The 19,173-nt window shown below is 34.3% G+C and overlaps 1 protein-coding gene across 1 annotated transcript in view; it reads left to right on the top strand.

The window, feature by feature from the left end:
- Positions 1 to 19,173, top strand: part of ZCWPW2 (zinc finger CW-type and PWWP domain containing 2) — a 115,045-nt gene that overhangs the window by 59,451 nt on the left and 36,421 nt on the right. Inside the window, exon 5 of the mRNA XM_019660620.1 lies at positions 9,439 to 9,553. Coding sequence (XP_019516165.1) covers positions 9,439 to 9,553 — 115 coding nt within the window. The remainder of the gene's footprint in view (positions 1 to 9,438; positions 9,554 to 19,173) is intronic.

Below are 19,173 nucleotides of genomic sequence, written 5' to 3'. Positions count from 1 at the left end.
GGAGGCGGAGTTGGAGGAAGATGGTCAAAAGATGCAAACTTTTGGTTATAAGAGAAATAAGTTCTAGGGAACTCATGTGCAACATGAGGACTATAGCAAACACTGCTGTATGACATATAGGAAAGTTGTTAAGAGAGTTTATTGTAGAATTCTCATCACAAGGAAAAAATTGTTTTTCTTTTCTTTCTTCTTTCTTTTTATTGTATCTATGTGAAATGGTAGATGTTAGCTGAACCTATTATGGTAATCATTTTACAATACATTTAAATTAAACTATCATACTCTATGCCTTAAACTTACACAGTGATGTATGTCAATTATTTCTCAATAAGACTGGAAATATGCATGTTCCTGAACCTATATACTGGGGAGCGTTATGAGAATCTGTTTAGCTCCTCAGTGAATCTCAAAAACCACTATATCGCAGATTGTTTCCCCATAAATATCTATATTCTGTGTTTACTGAAATTAGCTAAAGGAGATATTTATGAAAATGTGTATTGTTTTTATTGTGTTTAATGTGTGTGATAAGTGAATGTGTTTATGAGTTTGTGGTGCTAAAGAAGCCAGGCCAATCTTCAACGAAATTGTGATGTTAGACTCCCTTTTCCCTTTAAATAGTTTCTCTTGGAGGATGGCTGATTTTCGCTCTGCTATGACAAGTGGAGCCCTCTTATTTTTCTCTCTCCTTCTCTCAAAATTTGATGTCTGGTCCATCACCTTAAATGACTGATATATTGGTTACATAAAAATTGATTTCTAAAGGATGTCAGTCCAGATAATAAACATCCCCTAAAATGTCAGACTGGGCTTCTTTAAAAACAAACAAAAACAACCCCAACAGCAACCACAGCATAAAGCAGTTGTCTATTCCATCTTGATAGGAAAAGAGCTTAGATATTCAAAATACTTAGTAAATATATGTTGAAGTCTAGGTTAATAAAAAGCTTGTCTAGTAGCCTATGATTTTTCTGATTTGTCCATTGGGGCTGTTTTATCTTAAACGGCTTGGCTTCCTACTCCTCCTCCCACCCCCATCGTTGTTCGGAGCACTCAATGCCTGCATTGGTCATTTTGTATAGAATTCAAATCCAAAATCCCAGTAGTTCATGCCAAGTAATGAAATCACGCTGTAAATATTTGACTCTCAAATGTCCTTATTCTTTCTTCTCTACCTAATGTCTCCCTAGTAGTCATTGCATTCTCAGTATTAATTCTCAGACTGATGTAAAGGATCAGACTATACAGAGCTAGAACCTTTTTCTTTTTTTCTTTTTTTATTATTATCATCCAGTTAGCTTGTTCACACTTTCTGGTGGTGTGGGAGTGGGGCACAGAAGTTATTTGACCTTAAAATCTTGCTGAATTAGAGTAAGCAAAATTCCTAGTTAAGTCTAAGGAAGCTTAAACAGAGTAAGAATTGATTATTGAAAATTATATGAACCTATGTTAAAGATAACAACTGGGAGGGGAGGCAGACCCTAGGAAGCCAGGCAGTGTGTGGTGCACATGGGTGTGATGTGGCTGTCTTCTACTTAGCATCGAAGGGATGGGGGTGCTCTTATAGTCTAGATTACTCGTTGCTGCTGTAGAAATCCAATTTAAGGAAGACAGGATATCCTTGTGATTAACTTTCTACTGAATTGCTTTAAGTGAAAACGATCTGCCCGACAGAGGAGAAGAGCGATGGCTTTGGCCTGATAGTAAATAGAATGATGCGTCAGGGCAGTACATGGCTAGTCAGTGAGCTACACTGCAAATCTGAATGTCTAAGTAGCAGCAATTGACGTAAATCACCAGGCAGAGTACTTTATATTGGGTGGGAGTGTCGATCCTCATTTAGTGGGGATGCATTCCAAAGGAAAATTATTATATATTTCTTTAGATTATGAAATCTATGGCTTATATCCTCATTTTTTAAACGGGCACATTATGTAAGAAATAACTTAAAGTAACGGTCAATATTTGAAGTCATTTCAAAGAATTTATGAAGCTCAATAAAGCAGGCTAAGTACTTATGATTCTGGTTTTCCAGATTTTTAACATATGCTCAACATTGTGTCTAAAAGATAAATTTTCTAAATTGTAAGTACTTATTTTGCGTTTAACTTTAATATTGATATAATCAAAATTGGAATTGGTACTTTTGGATGGTAGATGATATCATTGTACTTACAGGATTGTAGCAAGGCTCTGCCGTCCCCCAAATCGGGCATATGAAGAAGCATTTGACTGAATTTCTTTACTTTTAAAATTAGGTACTATTTTTTACATACCATTCAGAGTCCTTGAAATTGGACACTTTTTTCAAGAAAAAAATACAACATAATAGGATAAATCAATGGCCCATGAAGTACTTTATAGATCTGAATTCTATCCAAAAAGTGAAGTTCTATATTATTTTTGAAGTAATATCACTATATGATAATGCCAGATAGTCATCATGTTTATAAATCTTTCTTCTATCTTTCTAGGGATAATCACATAATTCAGGATTACGATATAGCAGCCTTTCATTTTCATGACCAATTTTCTGACTAGGTTTTATCCACATCACCCTGAAAAAAAAAGAATCCCTATGGATCTTTACTTAATAAATATTTACTGAGCTCCTATTATGTGCAACTCTTCTAGGCTCAGAAGTGAACAAAATAGACAAAATTTAAATGCCCTCATGAGACTTAAATTAGTGGGATAAGACAGACAGTAAACAAACAAATAAATAAATAAGATATGGTATGTTAGTTGTTGCTGAGTGCTATGGGGGAGAATTAAGGAAGAGCCATAGGTAGAGTGAAGGTGTAGGATGCCGAGGGGTGGAGAGGAAAGACTACCACCTACCTATTATTCCAGTATTCAGAACCCCTTAGCTAGGAAAACCTTCCCTACAGACAACCAAACACCAGGGGTTGGTTAATAATAATTCTTTTTTATTGTATTTTTCCCTCTCATTTATTCCAAAAAGTAGGCAGGCCCCTAGTGTTCACATGTGTCAGGAGTTTTCTGTTGTGGGGATCAAAAGCAGAGCTTGCCCGTCTACTTGACTTGAGTTCCCTGAGGATGGGAAGGGTGAACTGGGAATGGAGAGAGGCAGGCAGGAGCAGCAAGGCAGAGAAGAGATTCTGCCGGATGTGGAAGAGGACTGACTGATCTGTCAGTGCCTTGGGTAGAGGTGGTACCTCAGAGAAGGATAGCAGCACGGTGTACCCAGAGAGAGCACACCCAGGGAAACTGAACCCATCCCCTCAAAGTTCCCAGCCTCTGTAAAGATTCTTGAGACTGCCTGACTTCAAGGGACTTGAACAAAGATGTTATTCACATAGTTATTTAAGAGGAATGAACTAAGAGGAAAACTAAGGAACTGTCCTTAGTTTTCAGGTACCATATTTTTTTCCCCAATTTATGTGAACCTAAGGGAAGTAAGAGGTGGCCCCCAAAATGACTGAGATCAATCATTCTTGTTGAATGAGGGCTGTCTCATTCATATTTATTTAGCAAAAATAAGGCAATGTGACATTGCTTGCACATTCAAGTTTGAGGAGTAAAATTTATGCTGCTATGACTCCAGGCTATTATATCTTGATTAATTCTCATGTGGAGAAGCAATCTTAAAATACAAAGCAACGAAAGATATAAATTTCTGCCACATTGAAGATTTCTCTCTACTGGCCTTACTGAATGGACAAACACGTATGTGTTCTTTTCCTTGAATTTGCCACTCCATGTTAGTATGTGGTGACTTATTCAGTGAGTCAAAAGTTACTGAGAAGGGGCACTCAACTTCTTCCTCAAACACTAGGAAATGTAAAAATGATACTGAAGTCTTCAGACAGCCAGTAACATTTGATTGAAACAAGATCACATAGGAGAGTATTTTACAAACTTTTCAGTTTTGGACACAGCCAGGAATTTTCTCAGACAAAGGGTACTATCTTTCCCTGTCTATACATTTGTTTAGTCTCAAATCTCCTTCTTACTCCAAATATTTACATGCTTATTCATCTATCAAGAATACATCTGGCAAGAATTATCTTAGTTATGGTCATAAATTCAGATAAATTTTTAGACTATATGTCGTTCTTCTCTTTCCATGATGACTATTTTCTCCCTCCACTCCAAATTTAATAAAACTGATTGAGAAAACGCAAATTGCCAAAGTAATTTAAAAATAATAAGGACATAATACTCCTTTTTGGAATCATAGAATTGACTAGAATTTGAAGATGCCCATCCCGTTCTATCATCTCATCTGAAATCATTGATCTTAATCTTTCACTTTATAAGCTTTTAGCTCCTTGAAAGTTTGCTCAAGAGTTGCCTTGAAAATTTCCTTCTTAAACAAGTGCATTTAAAAACTTGTCTGTGTTTTATTTTGTTTTGGGATGGGAGATAAGATAATTTCAAAGTTCTAAAATTATTAGATATATTTAGGTTTCAGTGAAAGACATAGGTCTTTAAAACTACAAAATCTGAGGACATAAATTATTTTCACATTGCAAACTGGGGTACAAGACTCTTTGCAGGACTTACACAGGAGGTGCCAAAACTGGCTTGGCACCCCATGCCCCAATTTACATAAGAATATAAAAAGTTGGAGACTGAATATACAGAAATTTCTTTGGATGGTGTTACTATACAGAGTTAACCAGTGTGAAAATATGGGATAAAAGTTCCCATTCATAATAGCAACAAAGCATATATAATACACTGGAGAAAGCTTAAGAAGCATGTGCAAGATTTGTATGAAAAAAATTTACAATGCTACTAAGAGACAGAAAATAAAACCTAAGTAAATGGAAAGATTAGATACAACTCTTCTTGGTTTGGAAGATTTAATATGGAAAGATGCCAATTCTTCCAAAGTTATTTTTTAATTTTAATGCAATCTCAATTTTAAAAAAGGACTAAAATACTGATTTTAAAATTTGTAGGAAAATTAAATATAGAAGAGGTAGTTAGCCCTATAAAATACAAAATTATAATAAAATTCCATTAATTAAAGCAGCTTGGTATTAACAGTGATTTCATAGAATGATAGAACAATGTGGAGTTCAAAAATAGACTCAAGAGTTCTTGGAAATATAGTTTGTGGTTAAGGTTGTATTCAAATAATTCAAGAAAAGTTGTATATTTTAATAAATTGTATGGATACAAATGGCTAGCTACTTCAGAAATAAATGGAGTGGAAGCTAACCTTACACCTTCCATTCAAATCAGTTCTAAAAGGATGAAAGGTTTAAATGAACATAAAAGAAAATACAGATATACTAAAAGATAAACTATAAACAGGAAATATTTAAAATACATATAGCAAAGAGCTACTTTTTTAATATCTAAAAATTTCTTATACATCAATAAGAAAAAGAACAATATAAATATTAACTCAAGTCTTAAACAGTCATTCCTTAGAAAAGAAACTATAAATGGCTTTTAAAAACATGAAAACTTGATGAATAAGTTCTAGGATCTAACGTAGAACATGGTAACTATAGTTAACAGTATTGTAATATGTACTTGAAAGTTGCTAAGAGAGTAGGTCTTCAATGTTCTCACTACACACATATACAGAAAGGTTATTATATGAGTTGATAAAGATGTTAACTAAACTTATTGTAATCATTTCTCAATATATATGTGTATCAAATCATTATGTTGTACTCCTTAAATTTACAGTTATGTATCAGTTGTATATCAATAAAGTTGGAAAAATGTGAAAAACTGCTTATAATTACTGAATTTAAGACACAAAAAATGATGATAAAAAGGAAATACCATTTTTCCCTTAAAAATATTTGCAGAAATCTGAAAAATTGGTAACAGAGGTGTTCTCTAGGGTGGGAGGAAACGTATTATTTGTGGCATTTAAACTGTGGCCACCTCATTCAAGAGCTATTTCATAATTGCTTCCAAATTTTAAAATATGCATACATTAAATCTTATAGTTTAACATCTAGGAATATATCCTTCAATACACTTTCACATGGGCAAAATGACAACATTTTTAAACTGTATTAAATTTGGTGGGGTAACATTGATTAATAAAATTATATAGGTTTCAAGTGTGTATTTCTATATTACATCATCTATATATTGCATTGTTCAAAAATTTTTCGCTGCAGCGTTGTTCCAAATTGCATATTAGAAACAATTTAAATGTCCATCACTAGGGCATTTGCCGGATAAATACATAGTATCCCCTTGATTATCTCTTCCAGTTTCTTGGCTTTAAATACTGTATGGGTTGATATGATTCCTAAGTTTTATCTGCAGTTTAGTTCTCTTCCTGAATTCTCTTATCGAACTGCTATTTGGTATCTCCACTTGGATGTCATAATAGACATCTCCTACTCAACATATCCGAATTCTTTTTTTTTCATTTACATTTGACACTCAATTTTATATTAGTTTCATGTGTACAGCATAGTGATTAAACATTTGTGTAACTTACAAAGTGATCCCTCATATGAGTCTAGTACCCACCTGGCACCATTCATAGTTACTACAATATTATTGACAAAGTAGCTAAACTCTTGATCTTTCCCTCAAAGCTCACTTCCTTGACAGCCTTCCCCATCTCAGTAGGTAGCAAATTCCAGCCTTTTCCTTGCTTAGTCCAAAAGCCTTAGAGTCATCCTCTCTTTCTCTCACAACAGTTTTCAGTTGGTCAAGAAATTCTTTTTGCTCTACCTTGAAATTATATCCAGAATCCTACTACTTTTCACTACAGTGGACACTACTAACCTGGTCTACACAACCATCATGTCTTGCATGGATTATTACAATAACCAGTCATCCTACATCTATCTGTATTTGCCTCTGTATGATCTGTTCTCGTCAAAGCCACCAGAATGATTGTCTTAAAACATTGAATCAAATCAAATGCTATTCTGCCCAGAATTCTGCAATCCCTCCCATTTCACTCGTAGTAAAAGCCAGAGTCCCTACAATGGCCTGGAAGGACATCAAGAATCTGGTCCCTGCTAATTTTCTGACACCACTCCCTACTACTCTCCCTCTTCTTCATTCAACTGCAGCCACCTTGGCTTCTTTGATGCTTCTTGAATATGCTTGCATTCTCCTATCTTATGGCGTCTTTCTTTGCCTGGGCTGCTTTTTCCTTGGATATCTCCATGGCTAACTCCCTGACCTTGTCAGGTCTTTGCTCAAATGTCAGCTTTTCAGTGAGATTTACCCTGACCACTTTGTTGCCTTACATTTTCTTTATTACACAGCACGTACGCATATAAACTCTTATAACATGCTGTAGCCTTATTTGTTATGCTTACTGTAGTCTCTTTCACTGGCTAGAATGTAAACTTTGTTTTCTTTAATGATAGACCTTGCGGGTCTAGAATATGGTGAATGAATTAATAAATAAGCAATCTGCCAGACAAATTGAAAAACTCAAAGTATATGCAACTATAGCATTCTTTAAAAATAGATATATTTATATAAATGTAAATGCTTATAGATGCATGCAATATCGCTGGAAGACTGAAAGAAACTGGTAATAGTGGGTGTCTTTGGGGAAAACAGTACGAGGGTTGGGAAGGGAGGCACATTCTATCCCTTTAGAATGTGCACCTATCATTTTTTCAATTAAAAAAAAACTAGTTAAAAAATGCAATACACAGCTGAGCCTAATTCTGGAATTCAAAATTGTTTGTAAATCTTAACTTTTTGAGTTTCTTAGATGTTTAATGGTATTACCACTAGATGGCACATACTTACTGATAAATTCTTAGACACTCAGACACAGGCTTTTAAAAAAGCTCTTCAACCTATATAATTTTATTAACCAATGTCACCCCAATGAATCTAATTAAAAGGAAGCTCTACAGTTCCCCAACTCACCAAAGTTTACTTTAGCTATATATCGCATTGGTTTTTCTCAAGAAATTTCCTTAACTTCAATTGTTTAGTGCTGTATCAGCTTTTAGGCGATTTTTCACTATAAATTTTTACTTAACATCATTGTAGCTTTTGAGTTGCAGAAATGCCTTAAATCTGCAAATGCCAGCTTAGGTATCTTTCTAGTAATGTACATTTTCTAATTTCATTGAATTGTATCTGCCTGTCTTTTCATCTTTTTTCCTGTGAAATAACTTAATAAAATTTAAACATTCTGTGTACAAAAGTAGATTTTTGTTTGATTATATTGTTTTGCTGCTTTTATGCCACATAAATCAGTGTCCAGGATCACATGCAATTTAAAAACCACGTTCTGAATTCTTATATAATATGCAGAGAGATGCAGATAGGTACTGTAGAGAATACAAAAATGAAATATTATTTATTGCCTCCGGCTTCGAGGACCTTTTATTTTATGGGTAGGGACAGTCGTGAATGCAAATAACTAAAAAACAAGTCAGAATGTAATAAATAATTAAATAAAAATATTAAGTGTAATGGGAACCATATAGTTAATATTAATTTGGGGACTCAAGAATAAGGTGGAACTTGAGAAGAGCTTTAAATATATACTTTCATTCTCTGAATGAATTGAATATAAATGGTACATAGCTTTACATTTCTGTGTAAAGGGTGAATTATCTTATATATCTGAGATAAAGATAAGATCATTATATGTGATTGGTAAGTGTGGATTAATAGAATAAAACCTTTTTTTTTTGAAAAGAAAATGGTGACATGTATTAAAATTGTAACATTTAAAAACATTATAAAAACCTTTTTTGAGCAAGTTCTAAAATGACATTGGAAAATTATTGGTCCAGATATTATAGTCATTTTTAACCTAGAGAGATTCTTTGATTCTGTTTTTCTTTTCAAAATATATTTTTCCAAACACTAAATAAACATAGCGAAAGTGCTGTAGTCAAGCACAATAACATTTATCGAGTGCTTCCTATTCCAGAAAATTGCCATGTATTATTTCATTTAATACTCATAAGACCTTTTGATGTTTGCACTGTCATCCACGTTTTACAGATGAAGAAAGTGATGCACAGAAAGTTTAAGGAACCTGTATGAATATGCCCATTGTCTGCCATAACACCAAAACTACATGTGAATTGAATTAATTTTCTTACAATAAGAAACTTGGCTTTTCAATTTCTACTACTTCAGTATCATTGCTATGTTACTTAAAAAGGCATCAACATTATTCCAATAAAATGTATTAATATTGAGTACTGTGTTTCATTGGTAGTCTTAACTTTTTATAACTAAGTGTGATATAAATCATATTAAACTGTTACCTTAGTCAATTAAGAATCTGACCCTTTGGCTATTAACATTCAAAATGTACACAACTTTGCTTTATTCTAAAATAATAATATAATAATAATCAGATACCAAAGTCTAAGTTATATATTGTAGAATACTTAGATTTAGTTCCAGCTCAATAGCTAAATCAAGTGGATATTAAAACAAAATTATATATTTAAAACGAGTCTTATTATTTTTCTGTTTCTTTAGCCAGGAATATGTAAGAATAAAAAGAAGTGGTATAAAAGTGCACTAGAAGAAGCATACCTTCTTTATGGATGTTCTCCTGAGCAAAGACTGGAAATGTGCTGCTTATCGAAACAGGGTATATGACTTCTTAATTTTTTGCTACCCCACAATAAGGATTTTTTCAGATGCATGCTTTCCAAGTCGTGTTTGTATGTTTAAAAATATCTCTCTTTCTCTTCATATCTTTGTCCACCGAAAAATTTTTGTATGGATTAGTAGTATGTGTTTAACTCTCTGAAACTATTTTCAATGACTACACATACACTCTCTTTAAATGCAGGGGTTTTAATTAGCATTTCTGTCCCCTTCTTTGCTCTTAGATTATCTATGTAGGTCCTCTTGTGTATTTCAAAATTAGAAGCCATGGCTTTAAAATATATTCCTGGGGTGAAACTTTCACTTGGATATGCTCTATTATTTCAGAACAAAGTACAGTAAAACCTTGAATTGCGAGTAACGTGGTTTGCGAGGGCTCTGCGAGACAAGTAAACATTTCCTAATACATTTTAACATGGTAAATGAGCGATGTCTTGCAGTATGAGTAGTGTGTTTCCGGAATGAATTATGCTTGCAAACCAAGGTATTACTGTATTTTTTTTAAATTAAAGTTTATTGGGGTGACAATTGTTAGTAAAGTTACATAGGTTTCAGTTCTGTAATACATCATCTATATATCACATTGTATTTTCACCACCCAAAGTCAGAACTCAGTATTTTTCAAAATGTTTTATTTTTAAATAAATTCAAGGTAGAGATAAATGATAATCTTCAATTTTCTCTTTAGGTGAAAAAATATAATATTTCAGGTCGTTTTCAAAGGAAGTTCTCTTGATTCATAAAGATTGTGGTTTATGAGTAGTTTTTTAAATGAATTCATCATAAGGATTATAGTAGGTATAACATATTAAACTTAAAAAAATGATTATCATGTAAAAATGTTGAGTTTTCAATAAACTTATATATGTTTTTAAATGCTCTGGTTAGTAACCATAATAATTTTGTATTTCTCAAGTCCCCTTTTCACTTTATCACCTTAAGTTCTAAAACAGATTACTTTATGGGACGATCTGGCCTTTGTTGCTAACTGAATTTTAAAGTGGCAGTAATAGTTCTTCTCCTTTGGAAAAGTTTAATGTATATTTTTAAAAACTTATAGGTGAAAACATTTTATTTGAGAAAAAGTTTAAATATTAACCTAGCTACCTAAGTTTAGATTTTAAAACAAATAAGTAGGTTTGAAAAGAGTGGAAAAAGAATGACATTGAAAACTACTCTGGTTTACTCTGAGACCAGGAAAAGAGACATTTATTACCACAAATGTGATTTTGTTCCTTGTGCTTGAATATATAATGTCTCCATCATCTGCAGTAAATGTTGAACTCACTCTGTTGTCACGATGTGATTTTATGCTTTGCATGGACTATATACATTTCTCTGTGTAACCAAAATAAACTTTGATATATTTAGTTATTTTAGACATTGATACTTTAAAGTATATAGCCATTTACTTTTTAAAGTTACAGCACAGCCATTTCACACTAGCAGTAGACCCAGTCTCTCAGTAAGTTGTGGAACTATGTCTTCGCCATTGTTGTGTATGCCAGGAATTTATATCTGGGTCCTGTGGCACCCTGGCTTGTCCAGAGAGTCTGGAGAGTGGTTATTTCTCATTGGTTTTGCAGCAACAGATCATTTTCTAGTGATTTCTCAGAAAGTCTGCTGATTTTTGCATGCAGAATTTGATGTAATCCAGCCTGGTTATTGAGAACCTTGTGCCTAAAGACTTTCATTTTCTCTGAGGTACCCAAGATGGAGGGGTGTGGACAGACTTTCACGAGTTCAGTCTTTGCCATTATAGCCTCACTCACTTCACATTCACTGTTCACTACCTCCAAAAGAGACAATGTAATCCTTGTGTCTGCTTAGCTTCCAGGGCGATTTCTAATATGTGTTCAGCTTTTTAATGTGTTCAAAGTAGTTTTGATAGATGATTAGCTGTTATTCAGATATTTTACAAAAGGTGAGTAACTTAGAGGCAAACCTTTTATTTTATCCCCAGAAACTTGGAGGATTTCTTCACTCCAAAATTTCTTCCAACGCAGAAATAGTTACTACTAAGTTTTTTGGCCTCAATTCTTCCTACCCTGCAAAAATTAGCACACTATTATGTTTGATGCAACTCTTTCATTGTTGAAATCTGTAGGGTCAGTAAATGATATGTAAATATAGACCCAGTCCTACTGTGACAAATTTCAAAGTCCTATCCACATGATTTCGTTGTCCTGTTTTTTTGTTGTATTAACTATTACTCCAAATTTGTGATTCTTCTGCTGGTGCTAGAAAGCTTTCTCTTATATAGGTACATTCATTGCAATTGTATTTTTATACTTCAGCTGTAGGATTTTGTATTATTTGTAGGATTAATATTTTCTTACATGCTCTGCATTTTAGAATGGATGTCCCTATCCCTACCTTTTTTTTCAGAATTTTTTTTTAAATAGACTTTATCTTTCAGAGCAGTTTTAAGTTCATAGCAAAATTAAGCAGAAAGTACAGAGTTCCCATATGCTCCCTGGCCCTCCACATACAACCTCCACCACTATCAACATCCCACACCACAGCGGTACATTTGTCACAATCTATGAACCAACACTGACACATCATTATCCCCCAAAGTCCATAGTTTGCCTTAGGGTTCACTCTTTGTGTTGCACATTCTATGGGTTTGGACAAATGTATAATGACATGTATTGACAGTTACGGTATCACACAGAATTGTCTCACTGATATAAAAATCCCCAGTGTTCCACCTATTCATTCATTCCTCCCCTTTCCCACCCTTCGGCCAACCCCTGATCTATAGTTTTGTCTTTTCCAGAATGTCATATATTTGGACTCATACAGGATATAGCCTTTTCAGATGGCTTCTTTCACTTAGTAATATGCGTTTAAGTTTCCCTCATGTCTTTGTAGCTTTTATTTATTTTTTTTTAACACTGGATAATATTCCATTGTCTGCATGTACCACAGTTTGTATATCCATTCACCTACTGAAGGGCATGTTGGCTGTTTCCAAGTTTTGACAATTGTGAGTAAAGTTACTATAAACATCTGTATATAGATTTGTGTGTGGACATCAGTTTTCAACTCCTTTCCTTTGAGTAAATACCAAGGAGCACAACTGCTGAATCATATGGTAAAAGTACTTTTAATTTTATAAGAAACTGCCAAACTACCTTCCAAAGTGGCTGTGCCGTTTTGCATTCTCACCGGCAGTGAATGGTATTTCCTAGTGCTCCTCATCCTCACCTGCATTTGGTGTTGTTAGTGTTCTGGATTTTGGTCCTTCTATTAGGTGAACAGTGGTATCTCATTGTTTCAATTTGCAATCCTATAATGGTATATGATGAACATCCTTTCGTGTGCTTGTTGACATCTGTAAATCTTTGGTGAGGTGTCTATTCACTGCCCATTTTTAAATTAAGTTGTTTCTTTTCTTATTGTTGAGTTTTAAGAGTTCTTTGTATATCAGTCCTTTATTAGATATGTATTTTGCAAATATTTTTCACCACTCTCTGGATTATCTTCTCATTCTCTTGACGCTGTCCTTGCAGAGCAGAAGTTATTTTAATTTTAATGAATCCAGCTTATCATTTATTTCTTTCATAGACCTTGCCTATGGTGTTGTATCTAAAAAGTCATTAGCCTACCCCCGGTCTTCTAGGTTTTCTCCTATGTTACCCTCCAGCAGTTTTATAGTTATGCATTTTAAATTTAGATGTGTAATCCATTTTGAGTTACTTTTTTATGTAATTCAAATGGTGTAAGATCTGTGTCTAGATTCAGCTTTCAGGCTTGTGGATATCTATTTGTTCCAACACCATTTGTTGAAAATACCTTTTTCCACTTTATTGTTTTTGCTTCTTTGTCAAAGATCAATTGACCAAATTTATTTCTTGGCTCGCTAATCTGTTTCATTTGTCTATTTTCTATTCTTTTCCTAATACTCACTGTCTTGATTATTATAGCTTTATAGTAAGGCTTACAGTCAGTCATCCAGCTTTGTCATCTTCAGCACTGCGTTAACTATCCTGGGTCTTTGCCTCTCTATATAAACTTGAGAATCAGCTTGTTAATAGCCACAAAATAACTTGCTGGGATTTTTGTTGTGATTGCATTGAATCTACAGATCAAGTGGGAAAGAACTGACATCTTGATGGTATTGAGGCTTCCTATCTATGAACATGGACTATATCTCCGTTTATGTAGTTCTTTGTTCATCAGAATTTTTCGTTTTCCTCATATAGATCTTGTCCATATTTTGTTAGATTTGTGCCTGCCTATTTCGTTTTGGGGGATGCTAGTAAATGATAATATGTTTTTAAATTTTAGTTTCCACTTGTTCATTGCTGGTGAATAGGAAAGTGATTGACTTTTGTGTATTAACCTTGTATCCTGCAAACTTGCTATAATCACTTATGTGTTCCAGGAGAGTGTGTGTGTGTGTGTGTGTGTGTGTGTGTGTGTGTGTGTGTATTTTCTACATAGATGATGATGTCATCTGTGAACAAAGTCAGTTTTATTTCTTTCTTCCCAATCTGTAACTTTGTTCTTTTCTTGTCTTATTGTATTAGCTAGGAGTTCCAGTACAATATTGAAAAGAGTACTGGGAGCACATTCTTGACTTGTTCCTGATCTTAGTGGGAAAGCTTCAAGTTTCTCACCATGATGTATGATGTTAACTATGGGTTTTTTGTAGTTCTTCTTTTCAAGTTGAGGAAATTTCACTCTGTTCCTACTTTGCTGAGATTTTTTATCATTAATGGGTGTTATATTTTGTTAAGCACTTTACCTGCATCTATTGATATGATCATGTGAGTTTTCTTCTTTAGTCTGTTGATGTCATGAATTATATTAATTGATTTTGAATGTTGAACCAGCCTTGTATACCTAGGATAAATCCCACTTGGTTGTGGTGCATAATTGTTTTTATATATTATTGGACTTGATTTGCTAATATTTTGTTGAGAATTTTTCCACTATGCTCACAAGAGATATTGCTCTATAGTTTTCCTGTAATATCTTTATTTGGTTTTGTTATTAGAATAATACTGGTCTCATTGCATGAGTTAGGAAGTATTCCCTCTGCCGCTATTTCTGGAAGAGTTTGTAGAGAATTGGTATAATTTTTACCTTACATGTTTGAATTTAAGGAAATTCAAACATTTCCTTTAGAATTTACCAGTGAACCCATCTGGGCATGATGTTTTCTGATTATATTGATTCAATTTTTTAAATAGATATTGGCCTCTTCAGGTTGTCTATTTCTTCTTGTGTGACTTTTGACAGATGGTATCTTTCAAGGAGTTAGTCCATTTCATTTAGGTTATCAGCTTTGTGGGAATAGGGTTAGTCATAGCATTCCTTTATTATTACTTTAGTGTTCACAGGATCTATAGTGATTTCCTTGCTTTCATTTTTAATATTAGTAATATGTGTTTTTTTTCTTTCTGCTTAGTTAGCTGATCTCGAGACATTCATTTTACTGATTGTTTCAAAGAAACAACGTTGGTTTTCTTTATTTTCTCTATCATTGATTTCCTGTTTTTAATTTCATTGGTTTCTGCTCTAATTTTTATTTATTTTCTTGCGTTTACTTTAGATTCAACTTGCTCTTCTTTTTCTAGTTTTCTAAGGTGTAGGCTTAGATTATTGATTTTAGATCTTTGTTCTTTCATAATATATGCATTCAGTGCTATAAGTTCTCCTCTTAGCACTGCTTTTGATGCATGTCACAGATTTTTGTAAGCTGTATTTTCATTTTAATTCAGTTCAAAATATTTTTAAATTTCTTTTGAGATTTCTTTTCTGACACACATTATTTAGAAATGTGCTGTTTATGTACTAAGTATTTTGGTATTTTCCAGTTATTTTCTGTTTTTGATTTTTAGTTTAATTCCATTGTGATCTGAGAGCAGACTATTTTATGTTTGTATTATTTTATATGAGGTCTGCTAATTAAGTTTGGGAACTTGCTGCAACAATGTTGAAACCTTTTTTGAAATCAGAGGGATTATTCATTATGAATTTGTTCCAACTGGACAAACTGTTAACCAAGTTTACTATTTGTAAGTGCTGAAAAATCAGCGTGAAGAAGTTAGACGACATGAACTTTTCACCAACGGTTCATGGCTCTTGCCATCATGACAGTGCACCAGCTCACATGGCACAGTCTTTGAGGGAGTTTTTAGCCAGTAAACAAATAATTGTATTGGAACACCCTCCCTACTCACCTAATCTGGTGGCCCCCAATGACTTCTTTCTTCACCCGAAGATAAAGGGAATATTGAAAGGAAGACATGTTGATGACATTCAGGACATCAAGGGTAATATGACGACAGCTCTGATGGCCATTCCAGAAAAAAAATTCCAAAATAGCTTTGAAGGGTGGACTAGGCACTGGTGTGGGTGCGTAGCTTCCCGAGGGGAGTACTTGGAAGGTGACCATGGTGATGTTCAGCAGTGAGGCATGTAGCACTTTCTCTGGGATGAGTTCATGAACTTAATTGTCAGACCTCATAGGTATGTTTTATGTCCCAGAATGTAGTCTGCAGTGGTGAATGTTCCAAGCGAGCCTGAAAAGAATGAATGTTCTGCTGTTGTTGAATGAAGTAGTCTATAGATGTCGATTGTATCCAGTTGATTGATGGTATTGAGTTCAGCTATGTCCTTAATGATTTTCTGCTTGCTGAACCTGTCCATTTCTGATAGAGGAGTGTTGAAGTCTCCAATTATAATAGTGAATTCATCTATTTTTCCCTAAGTTCTATCAATTTTACCTCGCATATTTTGACATTCTGCTGCTAGCCACATTTATATTAATGATCATTATGTCTTCTTGGAGTATTGACCACTTTATCATTATGTAATGCTCCTCTTTATTCCTGGATAACTTTCCTTTCTCTGAAGTTTGCTGTATCTAAAATACTTCTGCTTTCTTTTGATTAGTGTTAACATAGTGTATTTTTCTCTGTCCGTTTACTTTTAACCTATATTGTGTCTTTATTTTTTTGTATACAACATATAATTGGGTTCTGTTTGTTGATTCACTGTGATATTCTCTGTCTTTTAATTGGTGTATTTAGACCTTTGTTATTTAAAGTGATTGTTGATATAGCTAGTTAATAACTACCATATTTGTTATTGTTTTCTATTTGTTTCCCTTGTACTTTGTTTCTGTTTTTTTCTTCCACTCTTTATTGGCTTGTTGTGGTTTTAATTGAAATTTTGTATAATTCTATTATCTTGCCTTTCTTAACATATCAATTATACTTCCGCTTTAACTTTTTAAAGTGGTGTTCCTAGAATTTGGAATATTCATTTACAAGTTATCCAAGCTCCCTTTCAAATAACACCACACTACTTCATGAGCAATGCATGTACCTTATAATAACAAAATTTTCCTAATTCCTCCTTCTGCCCCTTGTATCATTGTTATTGTTCCTTTCACTTGTACATACGTGTGCATGCACACACAGACACACACACGCAGACACACTACACACACACACACACACACAGACGAATATATTGTTGCTATTATTTTGAGCAAACTTTTCTATTAGATGCTTTAAGAATATGAAAAATAAAAGTTTTTATTTTACCTTCATTTAGTCATCCTCTAATGCCTTTTTTTCTGTATGTAAATCTGAGTTCCTGATCCATATAATTTTCTGTCTTTTAACATTTCTTGGAAGGTAAGTCTACTAGCAACAAATTCCCTCCATTTCTTTTAGTCTGACAAATTGTATATTTTTTTACTTTTGATGGATAATTCCACAGGGTACAGAATTCTAATCTGGTGACTTTTTCCTCTCAGTACGTTAAATATTTTACTCCATTCTTCCCTTTGAGGAGAATTTGGATGAAATTCTTATCTTTGCTCCTTTATAGGTAGGGTAGTTTTCCTCCCCTGGTTTCTTTCAAGATTTTTTGTTCATCTTTGATTTTCTGTAGTTTAAACACGATATGCCTAGGTATAGTGTTTACTGGCATTTTATCCTGTTTCGTCTTTTCTGAGCTTTCTGGATCCTTGGTTTGATGCCTGACATTAATTTGGAGGAAGTTTTCAGTTATTATTGCTTCAAATATTCCATCTGTTCTATCCTCCTTTCTTTTCCTTTGGTATTCATATGTTACACTTCTGTAGTTGTCCCACAGATCTTGGATATTCTGTTTTTTTGTTTTTGTTTTTTCAGTCTTTTTTCTCTTTGCTTTTCTGTTTTAGAAACTTCTGTTAATATATCCTTAATCTCAGAGATACTTTCCTCAGCTGTGTCCTGTCTACTGATAAGCCCGTCAAAGGCAGTCTTCATTTCTGTTACAGTTTTGATCTCTAGCATTTCTTTTTTATTATGTCTTAGAATTTCCACCTCTCTGCTGACATTACCCATCTGTTCTTGCATGTTGTATACTTTTAACATTAGAGCCCTTAGTATATAAATCATAAGTGTTTTATATTCACAATTTGATAATCCCAACACCTCTGACATACCTATGCTTGCTCTGTCACTTCAAACTGTTTTCTGCCTTTCAGTATGCCTTGTAATTTTGGGTGGAAACGTGAACATGATGTACTGGATAAAAGGAACTGAACTGTAGTAAATAGGCCTTTAGTAGTACAGTGGTAAGGTGTGTGGTGGCAGTCCTATGATTAGCTCTCAGTCCTGGACTTTGAATTTTGCAAGTCAGTCTCTCTCTCTCTCTCTCTCTCTCTCTCTCGCTCTCTCTCTCTCTCTCTCTCTCTCTCTCTCTCGCTCTCTCGCTCTCTCGCTCTCTCGCTCTCTCGCTCTCTCGCTCTCTCGCTCTCTCGCTCTCTTCTTTCTCCCATAAGGTAGAATAGAGCAGCCTGGATTTTGGTATTTTCCTTCCCACTGGTTGGTTAGCCTCTGGAAAAAACCACAGTAGGTTATGCCCAAGCAAAATAGTTTCTCTTGAGTGCGGGCCTTCTTCAGAAGAACTGAATGCCCTGGCATATTTCAGAACGGTCCTTTTTCTCCTCCCATTGCCTGAAGAACAAGGGAATTTTTCTCCAGTCTTCACTGTGACGGGCTGGTAGAGCTCCTGGAGGTAAACTCACAAAAGTACATCTCTCTCCCCGTCACTGGGTCCCCCATAGTCTTTCTCTCTCAGGCTGGTCCACACCGAGGGTCCAGGCATTCATCACTCGCATCTGTTTCCCTGCCCCGCCGCTGGTTCTTATGCAGGCTTCTGCTCTGGTGAATTGTGATTCTTTGTATTCTCCTGTTTGTCCCTCCAAATTTTGGGGCAGTTGTCTGCTCTGTGACCTCACTTCTTTGAAGGATCTAAGAAGAGTTACTGATTTTCCATTTGTTTAGCTTTTTCCTTGTTATTTAGGACAGGGCGGTGACTTCTAAGCTCCTTACATGCCAGACTGGAAACAGGACTCTCCTCTATCATTTTTAAGAAAATGCCCTCAGCTGTCACATTTAAAGAAGCACATACAGACCGTTTTTCTGAGTCCATGAATGGACAAGCTTTAAAAAAAATATTTAAAGAAGAGAAATCGTTGATTTATGATAATACTTGTACTCCCCTCTAATATGGTTGTAAATAAAAATTTTTATGTCTGTTATGGGTCATGAAACATAACCACCTCTGCTCATTTGGAACAGT

Source organism: Hipposideros armiger, unplaced genomic scaffold (genome assembly GCF_001890085.2).
Source record: "Hipposideros armiger isolate ML-2016 unplaced genomic scaffold, ASM189008v1 scaffold_322, whole genome shotgun sequence".
NCBI classification, from domain to species: Eukaryota; Metazoa; Chordata; class Mammalia; order Chiroptera; family Hipposideridae; genus Hipposideros; species Hipposideros armiger.
The sequence above is the reverse complement of the archived record's forward strand: the minus strand, read 5'-3'. Positions and strand labels throughout refer to the sequence as shown.